The 16,269-nt window shown below is 38.3% G+C and overlaps 1 protein-coding gene across 1 annotated transcript in view; it reads right to left on the bottom strand.

The window, feature by feature from the left end:
* Positions 1-16,269, bottom strand: part of nudcd1 (NudC domain containing 1) — a 169,842-nt gene that overhangs the window by 48,762 nt on the left and 104,811 nt on the right. The window contains exons 7-8 of the mRNA XM_073050012.1: positions 14,143-14,287; positions 610-735 (exon numbers count right to left, since the gene is read on the bottom strand). Coding sequence (XP_072906113.1) covers positions 610-735; positions 14,143-14,287 — 271 coding nt within the window. The remainder of the gene's footprint in view (positions 1-609; positions 736-14,142; positions 14,288-16,269) is intronic.

The raw sequence follows: 16,269 nt of genomic DNA, 5'->3' as shown, positions 1-16,269 counted from the left end.
CAAATGTTAATTAGTAACCTCAGATAATTCCTTCAGAGTTAATGAAATAGGAACAGAAGATGCGGCAATTAGCGAGGAGGAAATGGTTAATGTTTACCAAATAATGGTAAACGTTTGGCAAAATTTGTAAGGCAGGGTAACACTGATAGAAACCGAGAAACTGCTTAGGATACAGATGAATTTTTAAAAATATTTTGTATGAGCTTATTCTAAAAAAACTTACCAACTATATTCTACCTTTCCATCCCTAGTGCTCATTCTGAAGTTGGGACGGCAGAAAGATCTAAAGATCAGCAGCAAATATTTTCAGAGAAGCTGGAAATAGCATTAGAACTGGGCCTGGCCCCAGGTCTAAAAGTACTGCTTCAGTATGGGAATTCTGAATGCAATGGGTTCTGTCATACATTTCATTCTGATATTTGATATACAACTCATTAATAATAATGTCATGGAGAAAACATATCTGTCATTCAATGCAGACCATTTTTTAAAATGCACGTGGCATTCAATGACTTCGTGAATGATTTAGTAGTTCATGTGTAATGAAGCTGTTAAGGGCAGCAACAACTCCCAGTTCCACCATTTATAAAACAGGTAGGTGCCTCTTACCACATGTGTTGCTTTCAAGGTGTTGCTGTCAAATCGTGTTAAACTGGAGGTATCCTCGGGGAAGCGGTCACATTCTTCCAGCTCCTGAGCATTGCAGGGTTGCTTGCCTCTTTCAGGGTCTGCATTCTGTCAATTATACACAAGAACATAATATCAAGGCCCCGGATTCTGCAGATATATCGTGCCACGCTCTTAAAACCTTACTCTTCTACAGATGGTGCTGACTAATGCAGGGTAATGCCAAGTAGTGAGTTTTAATGGACAATCAGTCACTGATGCATCTCCACTCTATCACACTGTCAAAGCTCCACATACATAGTTTCTAGCAGTTGCATTTTCCTGCATCTAGCATGTTGAGCCACTTCATTTTTTTATTCACTCTAGAGTGGTGAAGGACTGCTTGCAAGTTCTCCCATTTAGATTTCAGTCAAAAGCAGAATCTCCAGGTCTGTATGACTCAAAACCACCTTTTGCAGTGAGCAATATTGAAGATGCAATGGAGTAGGATTCTAGTATGTATCCTTAAAACACTGTAAGCTTTAAATATGTTGAAATACAATGACAATGTTATTCCCACATTTTAACAAAGGCTGAATTAAAATTGGATTACAATGAATGATGCAGGGTGGATAAATTAGGAAATTGTATTTCCTGTTTATGTAAATAAGGACATAAGAAATGGATGATCTTCAGCCTCTGCTCCATTCATTAACCCACTTACTTAATTCCCTTAAAATCCAGAAAGCTATCGACCTCTGCTTTGAATTAACACAATGACCCAGGCTCTTTAGCTTCCTTGGGTAAAGAGTTCCAAAGATTCACCTCATTTCAGTCTAAATGGCCAATCCCTCATTTTGAGAATAACTCCAAGTTCTAGATCCTGAAGCCCCAGGAAATATTCTCTCTGCATCCACCTGTTCAAGCCAGTAACAGTTTTATAAGCTTCCATTAGATTACTTCTCCTTCTAAACTATAGTCTATAGACACCACGCCCAGTCAATCTCTTCTCAAACAGCAAAACTTTCATCCCAGGTACCAGTCTGATGAACTTCTTCTCTGGAGAGTCTACACTTTTCTCTTTAGGCAAGGAGATAAAAGCTATACGTATTACTCCAAGGGCAGTCTTACAAGCACCATGGAGTGGCTGCACTAGCACCCAGAAACAATTTCATGTTAACTGAACAGCGGCACAGCTAGAACAGCCATTGCCACAAGGTGCTGGTGGACCAGATTTCCAGCTATTGTGGAAATTGCACCAAGGTTAGGCGGAAGATTGCGTGCAAAACCTGCAACGAATACTAAGTTAGAAGATAAAAACATTAAATCAACAAGAAAGTAAACTGCTTGACTAGGAGGGAAGATCATGGTGGAAAAATATCAGGATATACAATGTTCCTGAAGGAGCGGTGGGTTTGTCTATGATGGAGTTTGTAGGAAAGTTGCTGCGGGACACACTAGAGATTTCTTCAACTATGGAGCTTGAAACTGAGAGGGCGCATCATGCGCTTGCCCCATGGCCTACTGGAGACAGAGAAGATAAGCCACACTCAATAGTAATTAGATTCCTTCAATACAATACCAAGGTGGAGATTCTACGAAGGGCCTGGGGAAAGAAGAGGGTGTTTTTGGACGGGAAATTTATATATTTCGATCAAGATTACCCCCTGGCGGTCCTGCAGAAACTTAAAGAATACTCTGAAGTAAAGCGACTATTAAAGCAAGGAAAGAATAGATTCTAAACTCTGTACCCTGCTAAACTGCGGGTGTTTTATGAAGATGGGATCCAACTGTATCAGACAGTGGAAGAGGCGACTACAGACAAGAAGGCTAGAGTGTTGCCTGTCAGCGTGATCAAACCGAGGGAAAGCCTGGCTGAGCAGTTATCCTGCTCTGCTTCGGAAATAGCGAGAGAATCAAGAAAGCAGAGGACAGGTGGAGGGCGAGAGAAGTATATCAGTAAGAGACTGGGAGTTTTCCAAAGACAGCCCTCACCCCCTCCAGAAGAGCCATAAGGTTTGGCTGACTTTAAAAGAATTGATAAGTTAAACAGAAGCAAAAATAGACAGTGCTATACCTATCTCAAGAAATACTTATTATAATGTGGATTTTATATTACTCAATTATTCTTTTTTATTCATTCATTCACTCCTTTTCCCCCACCGAAATGAGAATATATATATATATGGGAGGAATACACAGGAAAATCTTTTCTTTGTAATGGACATAGATTTGTTCACTTACTTTTATGGGTACTGCAATAGGGGTCCACAACTCACAGGTAGGAGGGGCTATCCCCCACAGCTAGATATTTCGTCTAGCTCAACCCAGGGTCATCTACTACAGACCTCAGTCTTGGAATCACACTTTTGTTGCCTTTTTTTTATTATTCGCGTTTCTTGGTTCTTATTTGTTCAGGGAGTAAATCGAGTAAGTTTCATTCTGCTAATTTCGATGATATATTGACAGATAAATACACATGGCTAAGGACAAAGTAAAATACATTTCTTTTAATGTCAATGGAATCCAATCAAACAAAGTAAAATTCTATCCAAAAATGAAAAAAGAACAAGCCCATGAAGTATATTTACAGGAAACTCACTTAAGTGATAATGAGCATGGAAAACTAAAGAGAATGGGCTTCACTAATTTGTTTTTCTCCTCATATAAATCAGGACACAGGAGGGGAGTTGCTATTCTTATCTCAAGCATTCTAAATTTTGAAAAAGTATTCAAAATGGGAGATAAGGAGGGCAGATATATTCTGGTAAGGGGGAATATAGACGGAAATTCAGTTACTCTATTGAATTATATACGCACCCCCAGGAAGTGATATTAGTTTCTTCAAGAAAATTACTAATATTATGATAACAGAAACAGAAGGTCTCTTGATATGTGGGGGAGACTTATATCTACAATTATAACCAAAGTTAGATTCTTCCAATAGAAAAACCTATGAAACAAAATCCTTACACAAGAAAGTAAATACACTTTTTGAGGATGTTGGTTTAATTGATATATGGAGGGACCTTTTCCCCAACAGAAGAGATTACACTCATTATTCTGCCCCCCATTCTGTATATACAAGAATAGACTATTTCATAACATTTGGAAAAGACAAAGACAAAATAGAAACCTGTGGAATTGGGACAACAGATGTAAGTGACCATGCACCTATATATTTATCTGTTGATTTTGACCTACAACAAAAGAACACTATTTGGAAACTAAATTCAAGACTACTCAATGATCCCTACTTTAAGGAACAAATTAAAAAAGAAATTGGTCTTTACTTAGAATTCAATGATAATGGAGAGGTTTCACCTCCCATTCTATGGGATACTCTGAAGGCTGTCTTAAGAGGGAAAATTATAGCAATATCTTCATTTAAGAAAAAAATACAGAATAAAACATCAGAGGAATTACAAAATAGGCTGAAGGAACTAAAAAAAAACACAAATTGAATTTGGCACAGGATACGTTAGAGGAAATTTTTTAAAAATAGGAATGAAATTAATAGTTTGGCTACACAAGAAATCAGGAAAAATTTAACGTTTCTGAAACAGAGACATTATGAAAGTGGATCTAAGTCTATGAAAATACTGGCGTGGAAACTGAAAAAAAAAAGATAGCAGAAAATACAATTCATAGAATTAGGGATCCAGGAGCAAAAATAATAAAAAATAAGCTAAGTGAAATTCAAAAAGCTTTTGAAGTGCTTTACAAAACTCTACATTCCAAAGTTCCAGGGGAAAGCATAACCCAAACTGACATCTTCCTGAATTCTCTAGAGTTACCCACTTTAAGCGAAGAACAAAATAGAACAATGACTGCTGACATAACTGAAGTTGAACTAAAAGCTGCAATTAGTAGGCTTAAATTAAGCAAGTCACCAGGATCAGATGGGTATACAGCAGAGTGGTACAAAGAATTTAAAAATGAGCTAATTCCTGTCTTACTCCCCACACTGAACTGAACTCTAAAAAAGGCACAAATGCCACCCAGCTGGAAGGAAGCGATAATCTCAGCTATACTGAAAGAAGGCAAGGATAAAATGGAATGTGGGTCATTTAGACCAATATCCGTTCTTAATGTAGATTATAGATTATTTACCTTCATCATGGCCAAACAATTAGAAGAGTTTCTATCCATACTGATACATCACGATCAGACAGGTTTTATACAACAATGCCAAACACAAGACAATATACAAAAGACACTTCACATTATGGATCATATACAAAAAAAATCGAAGCGATAGTGATAAGCGTGGTCACTGAAAAGGCATTTGATTCAGTTAATTGGAATTTTCTTTATAGAGTTTTACATAGATTTGGTTTCCATAACACAATTATTAACACTATACAGGCATATGACAACCCTACTGCTAGGATTAAAATCAATGGAGACTTATCAAATAGTTTTACCCTAGAAAAGGGCACGAGACAGGGTTGTGCATGGTCACTGCTACTCTTCACATTATATCTGGAACCATTAGCTCAATACATCAGACAAAATGAAGATATCAGGGGAATTACTATTAAAGGGACAGAGCATAAATTGGCCTGTTACACGGATGACATTTTGATCTATCTAGGGCAACCAACATACTCTTTACCTAAATTGATGCAATCCTTTGAACAATATGGTCAATTATCAGGATACAAGATCAACATAGATAAAACTCAAACAACACACACAAAATGCTGGTGGAACACAGCAGGCCAGGCAGCATCTATAAGGAGAAGCACTGTCAGGACGAAGGGTCTTGGTCCGAAACATCGACAGTGCTTCTCCTTATAGATGCTGCCTGGCCTGCTGTGTTCCACCAGCATTTTGTGTGTGTTGTTTGAATTTCCAGCATCTGCAGATTTCCTCGTGTTTGCTAGATAAAACCCAATTACTTTCTTATAACTATAGCCCACCAAGAGAAGTTGAAAGTAGATATCCCTGGGCATAGCAAACAGTCGTTCAAATATTTGGGCATCATGCCAAAAGATTTGGCAAAATTATCAGAATACAATTATCAGCCTATATTTAAAAAAATTAAGAAAGATATAACAGGATGGAACCTAATTCCTTTTTTTAGTCTCCGTTCAAGGATTAAATCTATTAAAATGAATATACTGCCCAGACTATTGTATCTCTTTCAGACCCTACCAATAGAGATTAATCAAAATCAATTCAATAAATGGTACAAAATGTTATCAAGATATATTTGGCAAGGTAAAAGGCCTAGAGTTCGTCTCAAAACTTTGCAATTAGCCAAGGAAAGGTGGGGGGATAGGGCCTACCTTCTCTCAGAGATTATTATTTTGCAGCACAGGTGAGAGCTGTGATATGTTGGTGCAACCCATCATATGACGCTCAACAGAAAAACATTAAGGAGGGGATATTTCCCATCCCCATACAGGCAATTTTGGCTGATAACAACCTACAAAGGTACATAAATACTATTGATAACTCATGGGTGAAAAGGACTCTTAAGATATGGAAAACTATTATAAAAGAATATAAACTAGAGGGAGATATTGCAATTCTTAAATGGTGTGCATATGACTCGGATTTTACGCTGAATAAACTGGATGCTAGACTTAAGGACCGGACAGCTAAAGGAAATACAGCTCTTTGTAATATAATGAAAGAAGGAACATTGTTCAGTTTTGAAATACTTAAAGAGAAACACTTATTGGAAAAACAAGACTTTTATCTGTATTTACAGAAGTGACAATATGTTAATAGGAAGGTTAAAAATGTAATCAAGGTAAGAACATGTTTGATAGAGCTATTTAGAAAAGCATATAATTCAGATAACAGTAGTCGAATCATTTCAAGCATGTATAAGGGTTAGTCAAATCTTAAAACACATTTGACTTCATACATTAAAACAAAATGGGAGAAGGAAGGATGGAAGGAGGAAGAATGGACAATAATAAGGAGGTATCAATGGAAGTGTACCAGTTCACAGAAATGGAGGAAGTTCGGATGGACAAACTTGATAAGATATTTTATTACACCCTCTCAGAAATCCCATTATGATAGTAATGGGAGAATTAGGAGAAATTTTGGAAATCAAAATGCAAACCATTATCATATATTCTGGGAATGCCCCATTATCAAAGACTATTGGAGTGGGATACATAATGCTCTACAAGACATCTTTAAATGTGAAATACCCTTAGAAAGTTAAACCATATATTTTGAGTATATATCTCAAGAATGGTTGAAAAGAGATAAATATTTAAAAAATATACTGCTGGTGGCTGGTAAAAAGACTCTTACTAGGAAATGGTTATCACGGGTCAGCCCAACCTTAAATGCATGGATGGAAATTACAATGAACATTTACAAAATGGAGAAGATAACAGCATCTGTTAATCATAAGTTGGAACAATCTGATTCATACTAGGAAAATTGGTTTAACTACATAACACCTCTTAGGCCTGATTTTATCCTCACAAAACAATGAATATGTTGTTAAAAAAAAAATCACTCCGTACTTGTACATAGTTTTCTCCTTTCGCTTGTTCTTTCTTTCCTCTCTTCTCTGAAAGTGTATACCTCAGATAAATATTATGTGGAGATTTGTGGCAGATATGACTACATGATATATATGTACAATATCTGAAATACATCTTATGGAAATATTTGTTTGATGGACTTCAATAAAAAATAAATCACAAAAAAAAAGAAAACTGGTCTCCAAGACACAAAAAAATTTTCTCTAAGATAACTGAACAAAACCAATTTATGGCACTACCAGTGAGGCCAATGGTGATTAAGGAGAATTTAGTGGTCAATTGTGTCAAAAGCTACACTTAGATCCAGAAGAATTAGAATGGAGACTCTGTTGGCATCAGTGCTGAGCCTAGGTCACTGACAATGTTGGTAAAGGCCATCTCTGTGCCGTGGCTTGCTCTCCAATCTGACTCAAATTATTCTGGAATATTGTTCTCATTCAGAAAATTGTTGTGTTAGTTGAAAATTACTTTCTCGAGTATCTTGCCCAGGAAGGGAAAATTGGATATAGGCCTGTAGTTAGTACTTCACTATCAAGGTAGGAGTTTGACAGCCGCAGTTTTGAAAGCATCTGGAAAAACTCCAATTTCAAGGGATATGTTAATAATTTTCCTAACAGAATTGAAAACACTATTTAAAGAGTCCTTAAAAAGTTTAGTAGAGACAGAGTTGAGACAACAAGTAGATGGTTTGCTCTTTGTTACAATCTTATAGAGTTCTGAATCAGAAATACTTGTAAATTTTGACATGGTTACCATCTTTTTAAGAGGTTGGCTGCAGAGTTACCAGTATTTATAGCTATACTCTCCCTAATGGAAGTAATTTTATTGATAATTGCAAACACCTCACATTTTGTGGCAGATGCTTGACTGGGAACATTATAGGTTGGGCACAGTTGTACAGTTGGTTTATAGTTGAGAACAATATTCTTGAATGACCGCTATTCTTCATAATAATCTTGGAGAAATGGGCTCGTCTTGCAGAGAGGAGCTTACTCTTTCCTTGAAAATATTACGGTAGACTTCTAGCTCAGTTTTCCTTAATTTTCTCTCAGCTACTCTGCATGATCTCAAGTTCATATACGGAATTGTTTAACCATGGTGATGCTTTGTGAGGCAATTTCTTTTTAACCCTAAGTGGGGTCATGTGTTTAATATTGTTGCCAAATTATTGTTGAAAGAATCACCCATTTTATTTACTGAGTTTAAGTCACATGGGTTAGATAAACTAGCCAGCTCAGAGAATTTAATTTGCATTGTAGCATTAAGAAACTGCTTTTATAAATGTAATTTGTTTCATGGTCTTGGTTCCAGGCAGGAGGGCATCAAAAAGTACACAAAAATGATCTGAGATAGTGGTATCAGACAGAAAGACAATAATAATATTTAAGCCTTTTGTCATTACTAAATCAAGTGCATTTCCAAGTCAACTGGTGAGCTCAGAGACATGCTAGGTAAGATACAGCCTGCTTAGTAAGCTCATGAATTCAGCTGCCATTGAGGTCATATTTGAGAAATAATTAATTTGAATACTAAAATCACCAGAGATGAGAATCCTGTCATTGTTCAATGTAATAGAATTTACATAATATATGTTTGTTTTTCATCTTGGATGTGATTTTGGAACTGTTGTGGAGTCTGTGATTTTCTGTTTCGAGATTGTTTGACTGTTCCAGCACTCTGCAGTCTCTGAGAGGATTCTTGAAGGCAGAAGTAGCATACGAGAATCTCATGGCAGGCAAGTCGTGGGACGGGTGCAAGCCGATGTTTGACTCCATTTCGCCGATTAAAGCGATTAGGGAGATTGTAACATCGAGGCAAATGCCGGAGGTGAACACCAGTTGCCTGTCTTTTGCTCTGCTACCAGAGAGGGAAACCCTCCCTCTGTGCCCGGAGAATGTTACCTAGATTTTTGACAAGGACATGGACTACAGACCTTTTTTTTTAATCTTAGGGTTTTTTAATATTCTGTGTTTTACGCCAAATCTTCCTCATTTTTTTAAACTGCAGGGAGGGGACATTTGGAGGTTGATGATTATGCTGCCTTTCTTTTCTTTTTCTGTTTCATGGCTACCTGGGGAAGAAGAATGGCAGAGTTGAATACTTTGATAATAAATTAACCTTTGAAGACAGGATAAGAGCCCTGAGGATTCCGAGTGAAAACAGGCATTGGCAATAAACGGGATCTGTACCTCAAATTCTAAGCGTATTCATCTCAAAACTTGAAAAAATGTTGACAGACAGTAGATTGCACCTAAAATGCTTTCTCAACATGATGACAAGCCCACCACCTCACCCACTAGGCCTTGGTACAAACTGTCCTGGTCAGAGGGACACAGTTCAGATAACTGGCTGTGTTCTTTTGGCTTTAACCAGGTCTCAGTTAAGAACATAAAAATCAAGGTCTGTAGAGGTAATAAAATTGGTTAAGAAAAAGGTCTTATTTGAAAGGTATCTCACATTTAGGCAAGCCAGCTTAAACAGAGTAGCTTGGAGTAGTGCAACAGGGGAGGTATATGTTTAGAGTAGAAGGACATTTCTGTTAACACCTATACAGTGAATAGGATGCGTAACATTTGCAGAACTGCTGGACTGTAAGGAGGAAGTAGTTAAGAAAGCATCATGTACACACCATTGATGGTAAATAGTCATACACATAGGTTTGCAGAGTGCAGTGGAATATTTTTGCAGACAGCATCCGTGAGCTCAGACTGCTTGGGTGAAGACCATCAGGTTTGAAAAAATATGGTGCATTCCCAAAATAGGTTAAAGTTGTTGATGAAGCGAAAGTTTGGCACTCTAAGGCCAATCATGCAGACTGAGGAGCCTGTTAAAATGCCCAGAACCACGACCTAGCATGGAAATTAGTCCAGAGATAAAAATGTGCTTGACACTCATCCTTAGAAATTCAAAGACTACTAAAGTTACGTTTGAGAGGCTCAGATTGTTGCTGAACAATGTTATTTGTGCCGAAGTGGACAGCAATCCTTTTTACACAGAGGTAGTCAGTTAGCAGGCAAGAGAGCTTGTACATTAGTTCAGAGACTTCAGCTCTGGGAAAACAGAAGGTCACACTTAGCTTTGACTTGATGTTCCTAACGATGGAGTCACCGAATATCAGCGTTGTTGGAGGCGAGGGAGAGGACTGTGAAAGCTGAAGTGGTCTTGCAGCCCAGAAAGTAGCTCAAAGGCTACCATGCTTAAGGTGCAGTGGAATTGGGGAGATACCTACTGGTGGTCTGGAGCAGCTTGTAGTTACTGGTAGTGAGCATCTCACCACTTACAACTGAGTCCCCGATACCCTGGGCCATGGAGGATGAGACCTGACACGTTTTTCAGTTTATGAGAGGCATAGATGGAGTGGATAGCCTGTATCTTTTTCCCAGATTTGAAATGTTGAAAGTTCAAGATTCAATTAATAATAATGAATAAGTAAAGGTCTAAAGCATTTGAGAAAGGTGGTAAATTCAAAAATAATGTGGAACCAATTTAGCACAAAAAACACAAAAGATAAAGAACACAATATTAATAAAAAACACAATACAATACATAAGACAGCTTAGAAACATAGATTGACTATCTATCCATATAGTGATGCTAGGCCATGACTGACAGGAAATAATACATTCGTGGTAGGGTTAGTGGGTGGAGGCATTGATCAGCCCTACTGCTTGCAGAAAGTAACTGTTTTTGACTCTAGTGGTCCTGGCATCGTTATTATGTAGCCCCTTTCTGATGGGAGTGGGACTAACAGTCCATGAACACAGTGGGTGGGATCTTCAAAGATATTACTGGCCCTTTTCTGTATACATGTCATTGATGGCAGGTACGCAGGTGCTAGGGATGCATTGGGCGTTGTAGACCTTCCTGTCCACTGCAGTGTAATTACCATACCAAGCACTGAGAGAGCTAGTGAGCATGCTCTCTTCTGCGGATCTATAGAATTACTTGAGTGTAGGGATGTGCAACGGCCAGCATTTGAGCAGCGAATCAGAGATCGGGAGCAAGAGCAGTGACTCACTCAGATTGGCAAGTGTGCATTAAAAAGCAGCACCTTGTGGGAGTTTTGGCATTTAAACAGAGATCAGAGCTCAGGATTCATTAGCAAGTGCAAATTAAACTAAGGCATGGGCAAGCTGAACGACATTTGTTGGAGTGGACAGTGGTAGGCTGGGGATTTTGGGACTTTAACTCTTTGAGGTTTCAGCACTGAGAGGCTTGAGTGAGAGAAGACAAAAGGCTGTAGGTAGATTTCACTAGTTTATTTATTGTTTCCTTCTTTATATTTGCATTGTTAGAGCAGTAGGGAGGGTAATTGAATGCTTCTCTTGTGGGATATGGGAAGGCAGGGAGACCTCCAGTGTCTCTGATGATTTCAACTTCAAGAAGTGCTTCCAGCTGCAGCTTCTAATAGTCCACAGTAAGGAGTCAGAGCTGGATCTGGATGAACTCCAGTATCATTCAGGCAGCTGAGGGGGTGACAGATGGGAGAGACAGAGAAGTAGTTATACCCAAGGTACAGGACATAGGAAACTAGGGGACAGTCAAGACAGTGAAAGTGGTTAAACAGCCAGTGCAGAATACCCCTGTGGCCATCCCCCTCAACAACAAGTACACCACTTGGGATACTTCTTTGAGGGAGGAGGGAATGACCTAGCAAAAGAAAGTCATAGTGATCAGTCTCTGGCACTGAGTCTGGATCGTGGCTCAGAAGGGGAGGAGTAGAAGAGGGATGCTGTATTGATAGAGAATTCATTAGTTAGGAGCACAAAAAAGGGGGTTCTGTAGATGAGAATGAGATTCCAGGATGGTATTTTGCCACCCAGGTGCCAGGGTCTTTGACATCTCAGATCAAGTCCTTTGAATTCTTAAATAGGAAAGGTGAGTAAGTAAGTAAGGTCAAATCCATATAGGTACCAATGACATTGGTAGGAAGAGGAACAAGGTTCTGCAAAGTGAGTTCAGAGAGTTAGCTGCTAAGTTAAAAGGCAGGACCTCTACAGTTGTGATTTTAGGATTGCTACCTATATATGTCCTCGTGAGGCCAGAAATAGGAAGATCATACAAGTGTAGAGAACAGATGGTTTGCACCTGAACTGCAGGGGAACTATTATCCTAGCAGGAAGGTTTGCTGGTGCTGCATGAGGTGGTTTAAACTAGAGTTGCAGGAGGTTGGGAACCACAGTGCCAAAGAAGATAGTAGAGTAATAGTGGAGATATGTTGTTAAGACCACAGACAAAGTCAGGAAGCACAAGGTAGAGCATGGTGGGATTAATGTTCTGAATTGTATATATTTCAATGCAAGAAATATTGTAGGAAAAGCAGATGAGCTCAGGGCCAGGGGAATGATATTTAAATCATTCTTAGTGGCAGGTGAGGTATCGGAGGGTTGGAGGACAGCTAATGTTGTTCCACTGTTTAAAAAAGGCTCTAAGAAGACACAGACTTTGATGCATTGGTAGAATTAGAACAAATAATAAATCCACACTTGTAAAGCCATAGTGCAGAAGTTGGTGCTTGTTAACAGGACACAGCTCACTTTCTTATGAGAAAAATTGTTATGCCAACAGAGTGATTAAATTAGATCATGTTGATAAAGAAATTTGACACCTACTACTTTGTCTTCAGTATAACTAAATATCAAATGTAAAAATATAAGCCAAATGTTCCAATTTCTGTTCTTATGAAACACCTTTACACACGAAATTGTGCAGATGCTGGAGATCAAAACAATACACGGAAAATGCTGGAACTCAGCAGGTCAGACGGCATCTACAGGAATGAACAGTCAGCATTTTGGGCTGAGACCCTTCTTCAGGACAAGAAAAGAAAGGGGAAGACACAAGAATAAAAAGTTGTGGGGTGGGGGGAAGGACGATAACTAGAAGATGACAGGTGAAGCCAGGTGGGAATGAAAGGTGAAAGGATTGCGCAGGAAGGAATCAGAGAGGGGAGTAGACCATAGGAGTAAGGAAGAAGGAGAGGCACCGGGGGAGGTGATGGGCAAGTGAAAAGAAGTAAGAGGGCAGAGTGGGGAATAAAAGATGGAAGGGAGAGGGAAAAAAAGTTTACCAGAAGGAGAAATCTGTGTTTATGCCATCAGGTTGGAGGCTACCCAGATGGAATATGAGGTGCTGTTCCTCCACCCTGAGAGTGGCCACATTGTGGCACAAGTGGAGGCCATGGAATGACATGTTGGAACGGGAATGGGAATAGAAATAGGAATTAAGATGGTTGGCCACTGGGCAATTCTGTTTTTGGTGGATGGAGCAGAGGTGCTCGAAAAAGTGGCCCCCCCAATTTATGATCAGTCTCATCAAAATAGAGAAGCCCGCATTAGGAGTACTGGATACAATAGACGACCCCAATAGATTCACAGGTGAAGAGTTGCCTCACCTGAAAAGACTGTCTAGGGCCCTGAATGGAGGTGAGGGAGAAGGTGAATGGGTAGGTGCAGCACTTTGACCACTTTTAAACATTGTCCATTTTCTAATCTTCTTTCTTCCACTGTAAGCACCTATGGCTCTGTGAAGGACTGTTCGTAGGTAAACTACAAGCTTAAAACTATTTTTGCAAAGCCACAACCCATCCTGCTACCATTTACCCTTTGCTTTATCGGCAAGAATAACTTTCATGTACAACTTCCTGTCCTGTACTAAGAATACCAAGCGTTTTTTTATATATTAAGCTGCTATACTGTGTTCTACTGCATGCTTCAAGATCCACATTACCCCAATAAATTCATGCAAGATTATAATCAGATTCTGATAGTTTCACATGTGATCTACCTAGTAAATGTATTCTTCATTAGGAAAAGCATGAATCAACCTAAAGCTTGGAATAATAATGCATAAATGGTAAGAATGCAAATTAGTCCAGGGGTTTTACTGAGAAAAAAACCATTCTAAATTTGAAAATCATGAACGATGGCGTGTTTAAAAAAACAGGGTTACACCATTTTACCAGATAGACATACATATTGGAGATTGCAACAAAGCTTTCAATTGATTTATTTACCAGTTCTTCAGAGGTTAGGTTTAATAAACGTTCATTCAGTTCAGACGTTTGACTAGGATTCACGATGAATTCACCTCTTCTGTCACCAATGACAACTTCTGGCCACATCACTCCTTTATTCTTCTTTATCATGAAAATTTCTAACCTACAGGGATCACATAGATAAGTGATTAATAATTTTAATTCAAAAGTGCAGGTCAGAATGAAGACATTAATAAGAACAAGGTAAACACCGGCATAAGAGACTAAACTGCAGAAAGTACAACATATGTTTAAAAGTTCAAATGACAGTAAAATAAATGAAGTATCATGCTCACAGTAAATCATGAACAATGGTTATGCAGAAAAAAAACAAAAACACACACAAACAAATTGAAAAATATATTTAGTGATGATAAAAATTTGAACCAGGAAATGAAATGTCACTAGAGAGATTCCAGGGATTATGAATTTGTCATTTGAGGAGCGATTATGCACACCAAACCTACGTGCTGAAGAATGAGAATTGACCTCATTGAAACAATTCTGACAAGGAAGATGTAAATTTGTTGTTTCCCTGAGCTGGGATATCAAGTATCAAGACATTATAGTTTTAAAATATGCAGTCAGCATTCAGAAAAGAGATGATCAGAAATTTCTTCACAGGGTGATGAATCTTTAGCCACCATCTTAAAACGAGACTGGAATGAATTATGAAAGAGCTTAGGTGGTCTCAGAATCAAAGTTACCATAGGGAAAACGCTTCCACATCGACAATGCTGCAGAGCACTTGCAACAACCACACTACCCTCACCACAAACTGTTTGTTGATGCAGATTCTAGCATCTTCAATCTTTTGTATCCTCTCACCAAGTTACATTGACCTAGGACACCAAGGAGATTGGTTTTACTTCTGCTCTGGAAGACAACATTTATAAGAGCAGCTCTCCCATGGTAATGTTCGGGAGAATGAAAACACTTTGTGTTCAAGTTTTGCTTCACAACCAAAAAGGCAATGGAGGCTCAGTTGTTAACTATGCATATTAAAGACAAAGATCCCTAGATTTTTTGATATTTAGGGCATCAGGGGAAATGGGGTCAGTTTGGGAAAGCAGCGATGAATCAAAAGATCATTCATAACTTACCGAATGGTAGAGCAGGCATGAGAGCTGAATGGCTTCAATTCTTATGAGCCATAGATCACAAAAATAGTAAGAATAGAAGGAATTATATAATAGGTATTTTGCACAAATTATGGTACAGCTCATAAATGGCATGTGATCTATCTATAACTAAAATATAAAGCAGGTAAAGAAACCTGCAAAATACAGCTTTTCATTGCAATCATCTTGTGCTAGTTTATTCAGCTTTAAGTATTCTCTAGAGGGAATGAATTCAAGATTTCCAAACACTCCTGCAAGAACCTTAAAATGGATTTAATAAATTCTCAAAAGAATCATGCGTCAACTCCGGCAAGTCAGAAACTATTTCTATTTTCTAAGTGACCAGTAGCTGCACTCGCTGGAGGCTGTTTTTTGCCATCAGTTTCAGTGGTTTTGTGACTCAGTAGTAACTTAAATGGGCATTGCAGATGTACACACATATTTTTGCATTTTTACAGATGCAATTTTTAAAAGATTTATTCACTTCATTGGTGGCATCAATAATCATTTCCTATGCTCAAACAACAGCCACTCTCATCCATATTTTGAAGCATAATTAAATCATTAATAGCACATTTCCCAAGGCAGCATTTACCCACATCTTCTACGTCACTACTAAGTAGCCTCCAATTTATTACAGTGCTAAAGGTGGAACACTAACAGGGAGTCAGCATTATGTACTGCAGATCAAGATGATAATAACACCTCAGACTTGTGTATTGGACAATGGATTACAGACTATGATGTGAATGCAGTCCTCTGCAGTTTAGAATCAGATTATCACAGTCTTATATAATATGAAATTTGCTGTTTTGCAGCAGTAGCATAGTGCAAAGACATAATATTACTATGAATTAAGGAATAATGAAGTACCAATCATGAAATCTGATGGTGGACAGTGCCGTGTATTTAATGTTTCAGCAATATTGTTAAAATGTTGTTTGATGAAGCATTCTTTTTTGCTAAAAGTAAAGACAAAGTTAGA

Source organism: Hemitrygon akajei, chromosome 1 (assembly GCF_048418815.1).
Source record: "Hemitrygon akajei chromosome 1, sHemAka1.3, whole genome shotgun sequence".
Taxonomy (NCBI): Eukaryota; Metazoa; Chordata; class Chondrichthyes; order Myliobatiformes; family Dasyatidae; genus Hemitrygon; species Hemitrygon akajei.
This window is presented reverse-complemented; position numbering and strand designations above follow the sequence as displayed.